The sequence below is a fragment of the Phaethon aethereus genome (genome assembly GCF_964289735.1).
Source record: "Phaethon aethereus genome assembly, chromosome: 2".
Taxonomy (NCBI): domain Eukaryota; kingdom Metazoa; phylum Chordata; class Aves; order Phaethontiformes; family Phaethontidae; genus Phaethon; species Phaethon aethereus.
Genome location: NC_138582.1, coordinates 24,579,523 through 24,594,947, shown reverse-complemented (window position 1 = coordinate 24,594,947; position 15,425 = coordinate 24,579,523). Strand labels below are relative to the sequence as shown.

Here is a 15,425-nt window from a genome sequence, read left to right as displayed (position 1 = left end):
CTTATTGACCCTAAAACAATGAATTGCACCAATGGGTACAATATTGGTAAATGGAAGCATCTTCTTGTGTCTGTAGGCAGATTTTCTTGCTGTAGGTACATTTTTAATTCACTACTAATAGCTTGTAACTCTATATGGTGTTTTCTTCTTATTGATGTGAAGTCATGGGGAAGATTTCCCAAAAATGAATAGATAAAGCATGAACTTTATGCAATATTTCCCTCTTTAACACAATATGGAAGTTTCTGTCTTACACCCCTGTTTTTCTTTCTCACAGCCCACGACATCGAGGTTACATCTATACCACAAAATAAAAGAGGACTGGAGAGACAGCTTGAGTTTTTCCGTTCCTAACTGTCCACATTGCTTAATTATTATTTTTGCTGCCTCACTTTTTCCAGAACTAAAGCATGGGTTTAGAGATACTTCCAAAAGACTGTATAGATGGGATTTCAGCAGATTTAGGTTCCTTTGCCAAAGACAGTTTCCTAATACTGTTCCAGAGAGATTTCTGTCCTCAGATACCTCCTCAAGCTACAGTCCAGGGCATGCAACACGCATTCCAAATTTTATGTTATAAAAATCCACTGTGATGGATATATATATCTGTATAACCTTCATATTATTTCAGATACTCTGAACTAAAAAATACTGGTTAGCTGACATAGAATAGTAATAAAAAAATTACAAGGGCAGAGATTTTTTTTTTTCCCAGTTCCACAGCATGCAAACATACATTTTTCATCAAAGCCTCTTGGATGAGATGCTCTGAAATATTACTGATTTAGAAATTCCTGACTCTGCCGGAGTCGCAACTTGGTTACAATGGTCCCAAGAATGAGAGACTTAGAATTTTTAAAATTGTGCATTTTTGAGTCAACACTTCTTCCTTATTCCTTAAAAGGACATACTGTAGTTCTCTCTAAATTAAAGTTGCATTAGTATTAATATCTGTCGTGGTTTCAGCTGGGATAGAGTTAATTTTCTTCATATGAGCTAGTGTGAGACTCTGTTTTGGATTTGGGATGAGAAGATGTTGATAATGTACTGATGTGTTGGGTTGTTGCTAAGCAGTCAAGGACTGTCCAGCTTTTCATGCTGGCCTCCCAGCGAGAAGGCTGGGGGTGCACGGGAAGCTGGGAGGGGACACAGCTGGGACAGCTGACCTAGGTTCGCCAAAGGTATATTCCATACCATATGACATCATGCTCAGGATATAAAGCTGGGGGGAAGAAGAAGGAAGGGGGCAGTGGGACACGTTCGGAGTTATGGTGTTTGTCTTCCCAAGTAACCGTTACGTGTGATGGAGCCCTGCTTTCCTGGAGATGGTTGAACACCTGCCTGCTGATGGGAAGTGGTGAATGAATTCCATGTTTTGCTTTGCTTGCGTGTGCGGCTTTTGCTTTGCCTATTAAACTGTCTTTATCTCAATCCACGAGTTTTCTCACTTTTAACATTCCAATTCTCTTCCTCTATCCCACTGGGAGGGAGGGAGTGAGCAGCTGTGTGGTGCTTAGTTGCCAGCTGGGCTTAAACCATGACTATACCTTATGAGTTTTCTTCTGAGAGTTTCACTGGTTTTGTCCTCATTTAAGCTAAGGACTTCTGGTTTGAAAAATAGATTTTATAGTTATTAAATTAGTAAGTTTGTAATATACACCAGGATGCATACATAATGATAAGTCTTATTTCAGGAAGCCACATTTAGGAGTTACCTCCTCCAAACATGTGTTCATCACAAAAGGTATTCATCATTTTGTCTAGCTTCTTGAAAGACTGAGAACATTAAGAGTAATTCTGAAGTTACATACTATAAAAGTTTATGTAACCTAATATTATAGATAGTCAGAAGTGTTTACAGGAAGGGTCACATTTGCATTATGTAAATTGGGTTGTTTACATCCAACTGCAGAAGTATTTCCTTGTTACAGTGTCACCACTGGTAAAGCTAGTTTAAGAGGCTACTGCTTGTTTCTTTGGTCGTTTATCATATGCTCAGTTGAACTGGTACAGATATTTAGGGATTGCACTGTAATCTCTATCCAATTGTTTGTTTGAACCCAGATAATTGTAAATCTGCAACTCTATGAACAATTACATTGGTCTAACTCAGTGAGTGATGGATTGCAATGTAAGAGGAGGGCTGAACAGCCAGGGCAGAGTAGATGGGGAATATGTTGAACTGGCTGTTCCACTGTGGAATACCTGTTTGGAACCACACCTTGCTATTAATTTTTGTTGAAGTCAACAAGCAGGGAGGGACATATCAGAAATATAGTCTCATGACAGAGGTAGAAGAGATGCCAAAGGTGCCAGCTATGGAAATAGGTTCCATTAGTGTAGGAGATGGGCTGTGATACAAGTCAATCAGATCTGTTATTGGGACTGATTGTTGCAGGAAGGTCCTAAGGATACGTTTTAGTTAAGGCAAATCTCGGCGATGAAGCTTGTCTAAAAGCTAGAATGAGTGTAAATCATCTCGGGAATTAGCCTGAGTGGAGCGTTAAATAGTCAAAAGAAGTACAGATGCTATTTTGAAGTCAAACAAATTTTTCATTTTTAAGTTCATTATGAGGGTTCCAGGGACTATCAGAATCTGCGCATTGCATTCTCTTGGGAATGGCAAGCCTAAAACAAGGTTACTGATTCAATCTCAGTGTCAAACACCTCATCACAAGGCTGCAGTTGCCCAAGACTGAGTTTTCCCTTGCTGTGTTGAAAGGGTGGTTTGGAAAATGGTAGCACAAAATACTAATTACGAAGACCAATCTTGTATCTAAAAGTTTTATTCAGTGCCCCTGTGACATGTGACAGGGCAGTGGAGAGGAAGTGTGAGGCTGAAGAGCTCCCCAGATTACAATGACATGTCAAATACATAAATATTTTCGTTAAAGCAACATGAATTAAGTTTTCAAGACTATGCTGAGATTAGTCATGAATAGTGTTAGTTACTAGGAATATTTATTGCAGACACAAAGCAAAACAAAAGAAGGCTGCGAATTTCCACTTTAAACAATTGTCTTACAGGCTGGCTGTTTCTCTTTCAGCATGAAAAGTTACAAAACAAACAAAGAAACACGAAAAACATACCACGGGATTACAGTGAATGGGACAAGTATGTTAAATCTTTTATGTTTTTACTAAATTTTATGTATTTGTTTAATAATGGAACATTATTAAATGTTGTTTTTTAAAGTATTTTCCAGACACATAGTATTAAGGTCAGTATTTCAGGGAATTATAACACTTTGGTGAAACTTAGTTTTTCCATAATAAATATTTTGTTAAAATGCAAATGATGCATTGTGGTGCTAACAGCTGAAAACAATTTAGTCTATACTTTTGTTCAAACTGCATGAAATATAACAAGTTGGCAGAAAATAGAAATAAAACGTGATTTTGTTTCAGAGTGTATTTTTCCTTTCAACATCTAAGCTATAAAATCTATGAAGGTACATAAAACCAAGGGATTAAAATTAGCTTAATTTATCAGGGGGTTTTTTTGTAAGCACTTCTAGGGTTTAATTTGGGCTTATAAATTTGATCTTCTGTGTATCTGAAGTCACAATTCCAAATTAAAAACAAAATTGATGAATCCTTATTCCTGCACTGAGCCCCATCTTAAGGGCACCTATTTTGAAATGTGGTTAATTTAAAATAAATAGGTAAAAGTAGGCTAGCAAAATATCAGAATCAAAATGGAGACAGTTAGTCTTACCTGAAAAGGTTTTGAATTGGATAAATTCTCAAAATTTTGTGTCTATTTCAGATAGAAATTATTCATATTGTGAAGATTATTGTAGAAAGCAAAGGATATTTTTCATTAAGTCCTAAACAGAAAAGCAGTGAGTGTAGTGTTTCTAGACAGTGTAGGAATTGGTTATGACTGTATTTGTTTTATAGGACTATGGCAGCAATATTTCTTTGATATAAATTCCTAAACGTTATTTTCAAAAGCTGCTTCAGAGTAGCCATGGAAGTGTCTGAGACTATTTTGAAATCTGTCTCACCTTTACAATATTAATTGCTTTGAAGCTGTTTCCTAGTTATTTTGGCAAAGGTTAACAGAGATGACTGATAGGGCTGGGATTGAGCCTGATGATACTGGTTCTTAAATTTTATCTCTCTTTTGGGGGGGGATGGTGAGAAGGTGAGGCGGACATTTTCGTGGTTTGGTTTTAACCAGAAGGGAGGAGGAAGAGGGGAGGTAATGTATAAGCAGGAGAAGCACACGCAAAAAAACCAAACAAAACCCAAAACCAACACAAGGAAAGGAAATAAGACAAAACATCTTTTTCCTAACTAGTCATGGATAACTGAACACAGCCTTTATCTCTCTTTTCCTTTGGTTTATAGTGGAAATATAGTATGCCTTCCTATTAGTAGAGTAGTCTTGCTATGCAGCATTATTGAATTTGTTATTTTTATCAATTTAAGGTTCGATGTGGAAAAGGAGTGTTCTAAAATTGATGAAGGCTGTGAAGAAAATAACTCAAAAACAAGATTCTTTAGTAGGCCAAGCCCACCTATAATCGAAAAGAAAATAGACACAGCTGGTAATGTCTTAGAAACATATAATTTTTCTTTAATTGTACTACTGTGTTGTAGAGTGTGAATACAAATTTAAGAAGCATGTTATAGAGGTAAAAGTGTCTTTATCTATTTTTCAGCCCCTAGAGATGCTAAAAGTTCCTAGAAGGTTAACTGAAGCCATATCTGAAAAAATTCTAGTTTTGGTGTTAATAATCAGTTCAAATATTTATGTTGTGTTTAGGTTGAGCACAATAGGTAAAAGAATAAAGCATATTTCTACTATAAACCAACAGTAGAGGTTAGCCAACCACCTTCATCTTGTATTCTGAATTGTATACATATCAGAAGGCTTTAAGTTCTTATAGAAAATAAAATACAGATTTGTCTTTTAGTAAGCCATATTATTTTAAAAAATAATATATAATGACATTCTAACTGTTTTAGCTGACAGTATTTTGACTGCATCTGTGAAAGTTGCTAGTTCTTATGTATAAATTTTTCTTCTAGGCATGACAGAGAAAGAAAAGATTTTTATTGCTACTCGTGAAAAAGAAAAGGGCAATGAAGCCTTTGCCATTGGGGATTATGTGGAAGCAGTGACATATTACAGTCGGTGAGTAAATACTATTGTGTTCTGTTATTTTAATGACCATTACTTGTGAATATTATTTTTAGAGCAATGTAATTAAAGCAACTTCTTACTGAAGCAACTAGTGACAATTAGATTATTTTCAAAAGGGCAAAAAGATTTGACAGAAGAGTACTTAAAGCACTGTTGCATCCTGATATTAGTTTTTATTTATCAGGAAGAGAAGTAGATAAATGGTGATGGGATGCAATCTGCAGGTGCCACGAAGATCTTCACATTTTTCAAAACCATTGAGATTCAAGGGCAAGTTTACAAAAATAAAAGGATAAGCAGTGTGTTGAGAAACTAAATTCATTACAAATGAAGTCTAATTAATCATATTGGTAGGATTGTCTCAATTGTTAATAAGTAAAATTGATTTAATAACCTCTTCTTAGGAGAAAGAAAAATCATTGTGTGCAGCTTCATTTTAACGCTGTAATTAGTAGCAGTTCAGAAGGAAAGTATATAAACACTGGATTTAAAAAATATGAGACTCTTACAGGTTGCCTGCCTTGTTTAGTGTACAGTGGTCCACATTCAGACTTTGGCTTTATTTATATAAATAGAAGTTGTTGCTACAAGACCTCTGTTGTATTAGTTTCAAAAGTAGAAAAGTTCAAGGTGAATGGAATTAAGCACGACAGGAAGAGGACAGTGTTTCATTTAAGGTATCTGAATGCTACCTTGAGAGAACTAGATTTTTTCTCTACCTTTTCCACAGTGTTCAAACATGACGGCATTTATACAAACCAGGATTTTCATGAGACTAACATTTGTTTCTCATATTCAGATTACTCATCTTGAGACACTAGAGGTCTGACTTGCAAAAGTGCTGACTGCTAACATGCTAACCTAATGTTTAAGGAAACTCAATTTTGTTTTTAACTCTGTGCATTGAAATGATAAAGACTTTAAAAAAACTATGAGTCCTAGAAGTGTCAAAGTTGTCGCTTAGAAATTGAGAGCATATGGGAATCTTAGTGTATTAATTACTGGTGTAAACTGAGGGTAATGATATGGCACTACTGTGAGACGAAGTGTTAAGATAATTCATGGGCTATGATATTATAGTGGGATATCCTCGAAAGAAATTTATGAGGAAGTTAATGTGTCTGTGGTCAGTGCAGATATATATGGAGAAAATAATGAATAGGAATAAATCATGTGCAACAGCAATAAAATAATTATCGAACAGATTTATGTTTAGGAAGCACCATTCATACTGTCACTGAAGGAGGCAGGGTTTTGTAGAACAGCTTATGAAAATTTACCTGGAGATTGCTGATGTATATATGTGCACAAAGGTATTGATATTCATAGTGCATAGGTTGTTTAAACTGTGGCATTTGATGTGTACTTTTTGTTCTTGACTTGCAGCCTTAACATCTTTCTTGGTTTTTTTAAATACATAAGCATGAATATAAAAAACATCCACAGCTGTATTTCATATACAAAAAATAAAATACAAATCCATCATATAAAAGTAAGTTAAAATCTCTCCTTTTCAGGCATAAATAAGGTATTAATTAATAGGGATAGGCAGAATCCTTCCTAATGGAGAGTCTTTCCATATTTGATCCCCATGAGGCATTGTACACCTTCTGAAATATATGACATTGACACTGCATCCTGTAATAACTGGGCATTTTTCTAATACCATCTGAAAATTTCTATTTTCTTACATTTAGAAATATTTAAATAAAACATATTTTGGAGTGAACTGATAATAGCTTGAAGGGGTTATTTGTATATGGCTAAAAAGGGAAAATGACTAGAGTTCTATATAAAAAAAAATCCGGGTACAGTTATTCATTCTGTTTGTCTTGTAATGAGGCCTACTATTCTAAGCTGAACATAGAGAGTACTTTCTATTTTACAAAAAACCTTAAACTTCTCTCTCATTTCTAAAGAGGTTCAAAACTTTTGCTGAGGATGTGCTCTGACACAGTTCTATTATGCTGATGTGATTTTAAAATAAATGGATCTTGCCTATTTTTTCTGCATACATCTACTGAAATCACTCTGCTTAGTAATTTCAGTTATACTGCAGAATCATAGAATAATTTAGGTTGGAAGTGACCTCTGAAAGATATTTTGTGCAAACCACCTCTCAAAGAAGGGCCAAGTTAGATCAGGCTCAATTAATTGTTCAATTAAGTTTTTAGTATCTCCGAGGATGGAGATTTTACAACCTCTCTGGACAGCCTGTTGCAGTGTTTAACTACCCTTACAGTAAATTTTTTTTCCTAAAACATCATCAGAAATGCCCTTTTTGCAAGTTGTGTCTATTGCCTTTGGTCCTATCAGTGTGCACTTCCGAGAAGGATGTAGCTCTGTCTTCTCCATGGCTTCCCATTAGGTAACTGAAAATAGCTACAAGGTCTCCCCTGTGCCTTTGCTTCTGCCTGAACGAACCTAGTTATCTCAGACTCTCCCCATAAGTATTGCATGTACTCCAGCCCCCTAACTATCCTCGGAATGCACTAGACTCACTCCAGTTTGTTGGTGCCTTTTGCGTGTAGGAGAGCCTTAGACTGAGCAAAAGTACTCCACCTGTTGTCTCATAGGTGCTTAAGAGAGGGGAAGAACACTTCTGTCGACCTCCTGGCTATGCTCTTGCTAACATGGCCCAGCATGTGGTATGCTTTCTTTGCCTTGAGAGCATACTGTTGATTCCTGTTCAGTTTGTTGTCCACCAGAGCCCTCAGGTCCTTTCCTGCAAAGCTCCTTTCTAGCTAGTTGGCACCCAGCCTGTACTGTTGCTGGAGTTACTCTGTTTCAGGAGCAGGATTTTGTGCTTGCCTTTTCTGAACTTCCTGAGATGTCTACCAGAGCATTCCTCTGGCCTGTTAATGTCCCTTTGACTGGAGTTCTGCTGTCCAGTGTATTATTGACTGTTCCTGCACCAGCTTTGTATCATTGATAAACTTTCTGTGGGTTCCTTCTGTTTCATCTTATACTCCCCTGATAAAGATGTTAAAAACTTGATCCCAAAGGGGAACCACTAGTAGCTGGTCACCAGTTGGACTTTGCGTGGCTCAATTTGTGAGCCCAACTGTCTGGTCAGTTTTCTGTCTGCGTTGTTGTCCACTTACCTAGTCCATGTTTTAACTATTTGGCTATAAGAACACTTATCAAAGACTTATCAAAGTCACAGGCTTTGCTACCATCAAGGTAAGCAACATCCTCTGTTATTCCTTCCTTCACTGAGCCACTCAGCAAAGGAAGCTATCAGGTTGATCTTGGCATGATTTGCCATGCTAGCTGTTGCCAGTCACTTTCTTATCCTTCATGTGCCTGGACAGGAATCCAGGATGACTTGCTCCATAATCTTTTTGAGAACTGACGTTAGACTGACCAGCCTGTAGCTTCCCAGGTCTTCCACCTTGCTGGTCTTGAAGATATATGTGACGTTAGCCTTTACCAATCACCAGGATCCTCTTCAAATCACCATGACTTTTCAAAGATGATACACAACTGTCTTGTAGTAACATTGGCCACCTTCCTAAACACCCCATCTGGAACTCATGTATATCCTATTTTCTAAAGTGTTTCTTAACTTTACCTTCTTCTATTGTGGGTACTGCTTCACTCTTACAGAATCTGCCTCTACATTCAAGGACCTGGGAAGCCTGAGGACAAACCTTACCAAGGAAGACTGAAGCAAAGAAGCCACTGACTATCTCAGACTTTTCCATGTCCCTTGTCACTAGGTTCTCTGCTGCATTGACCAGTGGCCGACAGTTTCCTTAATCTTTGTTTTGCTGCTGAAAGACCTTTAAAAAAAAAAACAAAAGCTTTTCTTGTTGCTCCTCAAAATTTTCTGTTTTCAACTTCAGCTGAGCTTTTGCTGTATTAATTCCATCACTTGCACTTAGCCAGTGTTTGTATTTCTCCTGGTGTCCTGGTTTCAGCCAGGATAGAGCTGGTTTTCTTCACAGAAGCTAATGTGAGACTGCGTTTTGGATTTGGGATGAGAAACTGTTGATAATGTGCTGATGTTTTGGGTTGTTGCTGAGCAGTCAAGGACAGTCCAGCTTCTTGTGCTGGCTTGCCAGCAAGGAGGCTGGGGATGCACGGGAAGCTGGGAGGGGACACAGCCAGGACAGCTGACCCAGACTGGCCAAAGAGGTATTCCCTACCATACGACGTCATGCCCAGTACATAAACTGGAGTGGGCCGGTGGGCGGAAATCGCTGCTCGGGGATGGGCTGTCAATCACTGGGTGGTGAGCAATTGCTGTATTGGGCATCACTTGTTCTTGTACATTCCTGTGTTGGTATTATCATTGTTGTTTCCTTCTTTCTTTCTGTCCTATTAAACCGTGTTTATCTCAACCCACGAGGTTTTTTTCCTAATTCTCTCCCCCGCCCCACTGTGGGAGGGGGAGTGAGTGAGCAGCTGTGTGGTGCTTAGTTGCCGGCTGGGGCTAAACCACGACACCTGGGTAGCCCATCACCACTGCCATCTGCTGTGTATTTAATTTTTGTGTTTGAGCTCAGTCAAGAGTTCTCTGTTCATCCCTTCTTCTATGCTTCCTTGACTTCCTGGACATTGGAAAGGATCATTCTTGTGCTTTGAGGCAGCTGTCCTTGAAAATCAGCCAACTCTGCTGGCACCCTTTGCCCTAAAGGGCATTATCCCTATAATCCTGCCAAGCAGATTCCTAACAGGCTAAAATCTTGCCTTCTGAAGTCCAGGGCTATAATTCTAGTGTTCTAGAATTCTAATTCTCCCCGAATCTTAAAGTCTACTATGTCATGGTTGCTGCAACCAAAGCTTTTGTCAACTTTTGCATTGTTCTTGATTGTGAGTAACAGTTCCAGCAGAGCATTCCCCCTCGTCAGTTTGTTGATTGTGTCAGGAAGTTCATAGGATCACAGAAGTTGTCTTTGATGTCATCCAGAAGTTTCATGGATTTCTTGTGTTTTTGCCCTTCCAACTGACATCAGAGCGGTTCAGGTCCCCCATAGGAACCAGATCCTGTAATTGTGAGGCTTCCTCTAGTTGACTGAAGAAGACTTCATCTGCTTGCTCTTCTTCATCAGGCAGTCTGAAGCAGGTGCTTACCATGATGTCACCATGTCAGTCTCATCTCTTATTCTTACCCACCAACTCTCTTGACTGGCTTGTGAGTCTCTTGCCTGTTCCAAGATAAACCTTCATACATTTAATTGCTTAGGCTAGAATGCATCTCATTCTCCCTACCTTCCTAGTCTTTCTACAGAGTCTGCATGCCTCCATCACAGCATTTGAGCCACACAAACTATCCCATCATACCTCTGTTCTCTCACTGAGATCGTAGCTGCACAGACCTTTTATTCTTCTTTTTTGTTTCCCATTCTTTGTGCATTTGTGCACAAGCACTTGAGACGGTCCTCCAGTCATGCTTTTTTCACAAGGAAAGTGTGAGTCTCTTCCAGTATGCTGTCCCCTGGCACCTCCCTATTGCCTCCTCTTCCCAGTGAACATAGTTTAGAGTCCTCCTTGCTAGGTTAGCAAGGGTGTTGGCAAAGATTGTCTTATACCACTTTGTCATATGAATCCCAGTTGTCCTTGTTCCTCGGAGATCATCCTGTTTTTATAGAAGCTAAAGCCCTGCCTACATTACCAGCCACGCAGCCAGACATTGACCTGGACAATTCATTGACTGCTACCTGAGTCTGTCCCTATTACAAGCAAGATCTAGGAGAAGACCACATGGCCCCCCATGCTCTTCATCATAGCCTCCAGAGCTCTGTAATTACTTGATACTCTGAAGGTTTCATGTGGCAGTTTCATTCGAGTCTACATGGATGGCAGCAAAAAGTTTAAGGGACAGATGAGCCATGTCTGGCCTGGCAAGCAACAGACCTCTGAAGATGCTAAATCTAGTTGGTGGATGGTTGCCTCTGGTCTCCCAGGAAGAAGTTTTTAAACTCTATTGTAGTTAGAAAATTAGTATTAATATTTTTATAATACTGTTTTCAGCTTCCAATAGTGAAGTGTTTCTACAGTCAGGTTTTCTAACTATGAGCCTACCATGGTCAATACTCCCTTTTTTCAGGAGTATATCAGTAATACCCACAGCAGCTGCATATAATAACAGAGCTCAAGCAGAAATCAAACTTCAGGACTGGGACAGTGCTTTGCAGGACTGTGAGAAGGTACTAGATATGGAACCTGGCAATGTAAAAGGTAAAGTAGAATATGAACTTGCCCTTCTATGTATTATTCTATTTCTATTAGCAAATGGTACATTTTACATTCTGTTTGATTTATTTTAAATTTATTTTTATTTACTTTATATTATTTTATTATTCTATTTCCTTACATTCTATTTTATTCTATTAGCAAATGGTACATATCCATTCATGTTTTTAGTTGACTTCATCGAGCTTTAGATTAAGTCCAAGTATAAAGAGGGAAACAGGGTAGCTACCCAAAGTAGTAGGGAAGTTTTATGCAGTCCATCCTGTTGATCTGTAATGCTTATTCTTATGCAGTAGCATGGGGCTAACTCTTGTTTTTTATGTGATGATTATATGCCCTCTTGTATTCATGCAGTGCATTGTTTCCATAATAACCACACTGAAGTATTAATTACCTTAAAAGCACTGTGAAAAAAATGAAAGTTGCTGATTTAATCCTTTCTGAAGTTAAGGGCTTGAATGTAGCTAACTATATTTGCATGGGAGGAGAAGGAAAATTGGAAAAATGTGAAGCATCTTTTCATCATTCATGATCATAGAATCATTTCGGTTGGAAAAGACCTTTAAGATCATCAAGTCCACCTGCCTAACCTAGCACTGTGAAGTCCACCACTAAACCCCATGTGAAATTGCATTGTTAAAAATGATCAAGAGAACAGTTATTACTAATATAGAGTCATTATGAAGTAAATACAGACTTCAACAAACTGTTTCATACTTAATATGTCTAGAAAAAAAGTGTATTGTTGTCCGCTTTATGCTTTAAATACGTAAATAATACATTTTGTTCCTTTGTAGCTCTGATGCGCCGTGCCACTGTACATAATCAGCTGCAGAATTACCAGAGAGCTATAGAGGATCTGAATAAAGTATTATGTGTTGAACCAGAAAATGCTATAGCTAAGGTAAAGATAAATGAGTTGAATATGACTAGAAAAAGGTTTTATGCAGTTGTAGCATAGAGTGAGTACAGTTTATATTGTTTGATTTGATTCTGAGTTTTGAGGACACACTCGATCTACTGTGGCAATGATCAGTTTCCCAAGACTACATAGGTGCCTGTGGTGGAAATTAGGTACTTGAATGTGATCAGGTCTTCTGTTCTTTACTTAATTGTGAGAACCAGTAAACACTCCAGTTGTCTCTATTAACATAATTTAGGTGCCTAAAATTTTGTTACTGAACATGCTTACAGTATTAGTGTCTTAGCTGATCAAAGTTATTTGGAAATTTCTCTCAAAAATATCCATTGGGATAGGTGTTTTTAAGTTTGACACATCATTCACAAGAAATATTCAAAAGAGATGCCAAGCTTTTATTGTTGTAGTGGTAAAGTTAACACAAAATGAGAGGACCTGGGTTTTGTCCTCACTTCAGCATGATGTTATAAATCCTCATTTCTCACCTCCAAGCTACAATGAAAAAACTTTTATACTTTCTGATGAATCTGGACCCTTCTTAGCCAATTTTGGATCTAAGAAAGCAGCATGCTTTCTCTGGAAACTCAATGTCAGGATGTGGTCCTTGTACTATTATTACTTCAGCTATTTAGGAGAGGATTGATTTGCATTTAATTTCATTGGTATCTTCTTAGGGGTGTTTTGTGGGTTAGAACCCAGTCCTTGCATTTGGACTCTACATGTCCTGAGAATCTAGGCAGTTCTAATATGAAACTGCTCTTTGCCTGTTAATTAGGAGTCCACTGTACTGCTACCCTCCCCATTTTTTTACGTATGACTTCTGGATGATGTGAAATTGCCTCATCACCTGAATTCTGTTCAGCTCCTATTGTTAGCACATTTTGAGCTGCTAGCATCTTGGCGATCGCTACATCTTTCATGGAGTTACTTGATCACTGCTATTGCTTGCACCAGTGAGAGAGGTCCAAGCTTGTTACATCAAATTCACCACATACCGCATTCGTCCCTTTAAGGGTGTTCTTGGAGCTAGATTCCTGTCCAGAATAGTTCCTGAGTTTCACATCAACTAAGGAATCAACATGCCTACTTTTTTTTCTTTTTCCCCCTTTCTTTCTTTTTAAACACCTGTCTCTAGATTTGAGTTCTAAAAGAGCTTTTGGTTGTTTTTTTCCCCTATTTGTAAGACTGAAACACTAAATAGCTTGTGAGTCTGTGTTGACAAACTCCACAACAGCCTTTGTGAAAAGATTATCCAATAGTCTGTGCTGAGACTTCTTATTATACCACACATAAGATACTTACTCATTTTGAGTACACTTTTCCAGAGATCCAAATACATAAGTAGCTTTGCTAAGCAATGCTTGTGTAGCTGAAAGCAGATGTCGGTACTTTGTCCTTATCTGTGCCAGCTATTATGCCTTGGCTGAGACATCTAGAGGTGACAGATTGCTTCGTAGGGCATGTTTTGAGTTGCTCTTTGCTTGGAGGATCCTCAAAACTGTCTTGAGCTAAATATGAATGTATGGAACACATGCAGAGTGAACGTGTATGTGCGGAGTCACTAAAATAAAGGTAAATCGCTTGTCAGTAACTGGAATTCTTCAAGGTACTTTGTCCACATGAATCTTTGCTTGTTCTATCTGTTACAGCATTGAATTCAATTCAGAATAGTGCATAATGTTGGTTGTGTCTTACTCTGCTCTGAAAGTGCAGTTGGAGTATTTTTATTGAGTAATCTAAAAAAGTTTATGGACTGAGAGGCTGTTTGATCATCTAATTTGTAGCTCTTAGAAGAGGAGCAAACCTTTCCATTATTCAACAGTGTCCTTTTGCTACACTGCTAAGAAGTTGTTGTCTCTTGTGGTTCTAGTTCTATCAGTGACACTCCTCCATTAGGTATCCATCAGATACCACATTCTCCATAGCATAAATTTTGCTAAACTGATTTTAGGCTTTTTCAGAGATTCATGAAAGAGCATGTTTTCCACATGTCTCTTCTGAGTAGGCCATGCCAGATATCACAATAGTACACCCTACTTTTTTTCCTTTTAATTTAATTTATTTTTGCTTAAGCAGTTCATTCAAGAAAAGTGCTTACTTATTTTGTGTTATCTTTTGAGTTTCTAAGAGACAGACATTGAGTGTTAATTGAGTTGGTTTTGATACTGACTCTTGGAAAAGTCACGTTTATTTTCTGTTTTTATAATGGTAACGTATGTCTCAATAGTTCTTCAGGATTTTATGTGGATTATTTAACAGAGTGTATTTTCTGGATATAAATTACAATTGCCTATAGAAAAAGGCTTCTGCTATTGCTCTTTTTTCTCTCTTGCAGAAAAATTTGCTAGAGATTGAAAAGAAACTGAAATGTTTAGAGCCTGTATCTGAGACTCAAGGCAAAGGAACAAGAATACTTATTCAAGATATAGAGGATTCAGAAGGTGATGAAGAAAGAGGGGAAAATACAGAAGAACGTGAAAGAAGTGGAGGAGATAAAAGTAATGTCATGTCATTTCCTATTTAATTTTAACCTGAGGAAAAAATAATTGCCTTTGATATTGCAATGTTTATTCACACAGTCATCCATATTTGCTTGCAAAGAATTTTGCTTGTTTGAAGACTAAAATTACATTCAGTACTTAAAGTAGATCTGAGTGTGAAATCTAGAATCCAGTTTTATTACACATCTCTGGAATTATTACTAGAAAGGGTGTAACAGAGACCAATTTAAAATCCTGCTATAAATCATCTACCTCCCTGTGTCCTGTGTAATTTTATACGTATCCTTTGATGTGGACCCAGTCAGGAGTTTCTTCTGGTGTTAGAGAACATTTTTGTGTTCCTTAGCTCTTTCTCTTGCACAGCTCTCCTGCCTTCCCACCATCACATTCTTCTTCTGCATTTTTCCTCCCTTGATTGGATCAAAGGGTGTAAAAATCATCGTGGCATGTTATTTGATTTTTTGTTGTTGTTTGTTTTGAAAACTATCGATCTTTTTTTTGTTTTTAATTTAAGAGATCATCTGTGTGCTCCAAAAGTATATGTTAGAGTTAAACAATGTGTAATTCTTGTACTATATGTGTTTTACAAGAAGTTGAAGTGCAGCTCCCGTTTGTGGATTAGTGTGTGCGACTAACTGCAAGAGTGCTG

General features: G+C 37.7%; 1 protein-coding gene across 1 annotated transcript in view; it reads left to right on the top strand.

Moving 5' to 3' along the window:
- Nucleotides 1–15,425, top strand: part of SPAG1 (sperm associated antigen 1) — a gene marked incomplete at its 5' end in the record, with an annotated part of 45,190 nt that overhangs the window by 4,697 nt on the left and 25,068 nt on the right. The window contains 6 exons of the mRNA XM_082014751.1: nucleotides 3,048–3,115; nucleotides 4,438–4,556; nucleotides 5,041–5,146; nucleotides 11,211–11,341; nucleotides 12,154–12,260; nucleotides 14,611–14,773. Of these exons, the coding sequence (XP_081870877.1) occupies nucleotides 3,048–3,115; nucleotides 4,438–4,556; nucleotides 5,041–5,146; nucleotides 11,211–11,341; nucleotides 12,154–12,260; nucleotides 14,611–14,773 (694 nt within the window). The remainder of the gene's footprint in view (nucleotides 1–3,047; nucleotides 3,116–4,437; nucleotides 4,557–5,040; nucleotides 5,147–11,210; nucleotides 11,342–12,153; nucleotides 12,261–14,610; nucleotides 14,774–15,425) is intronic.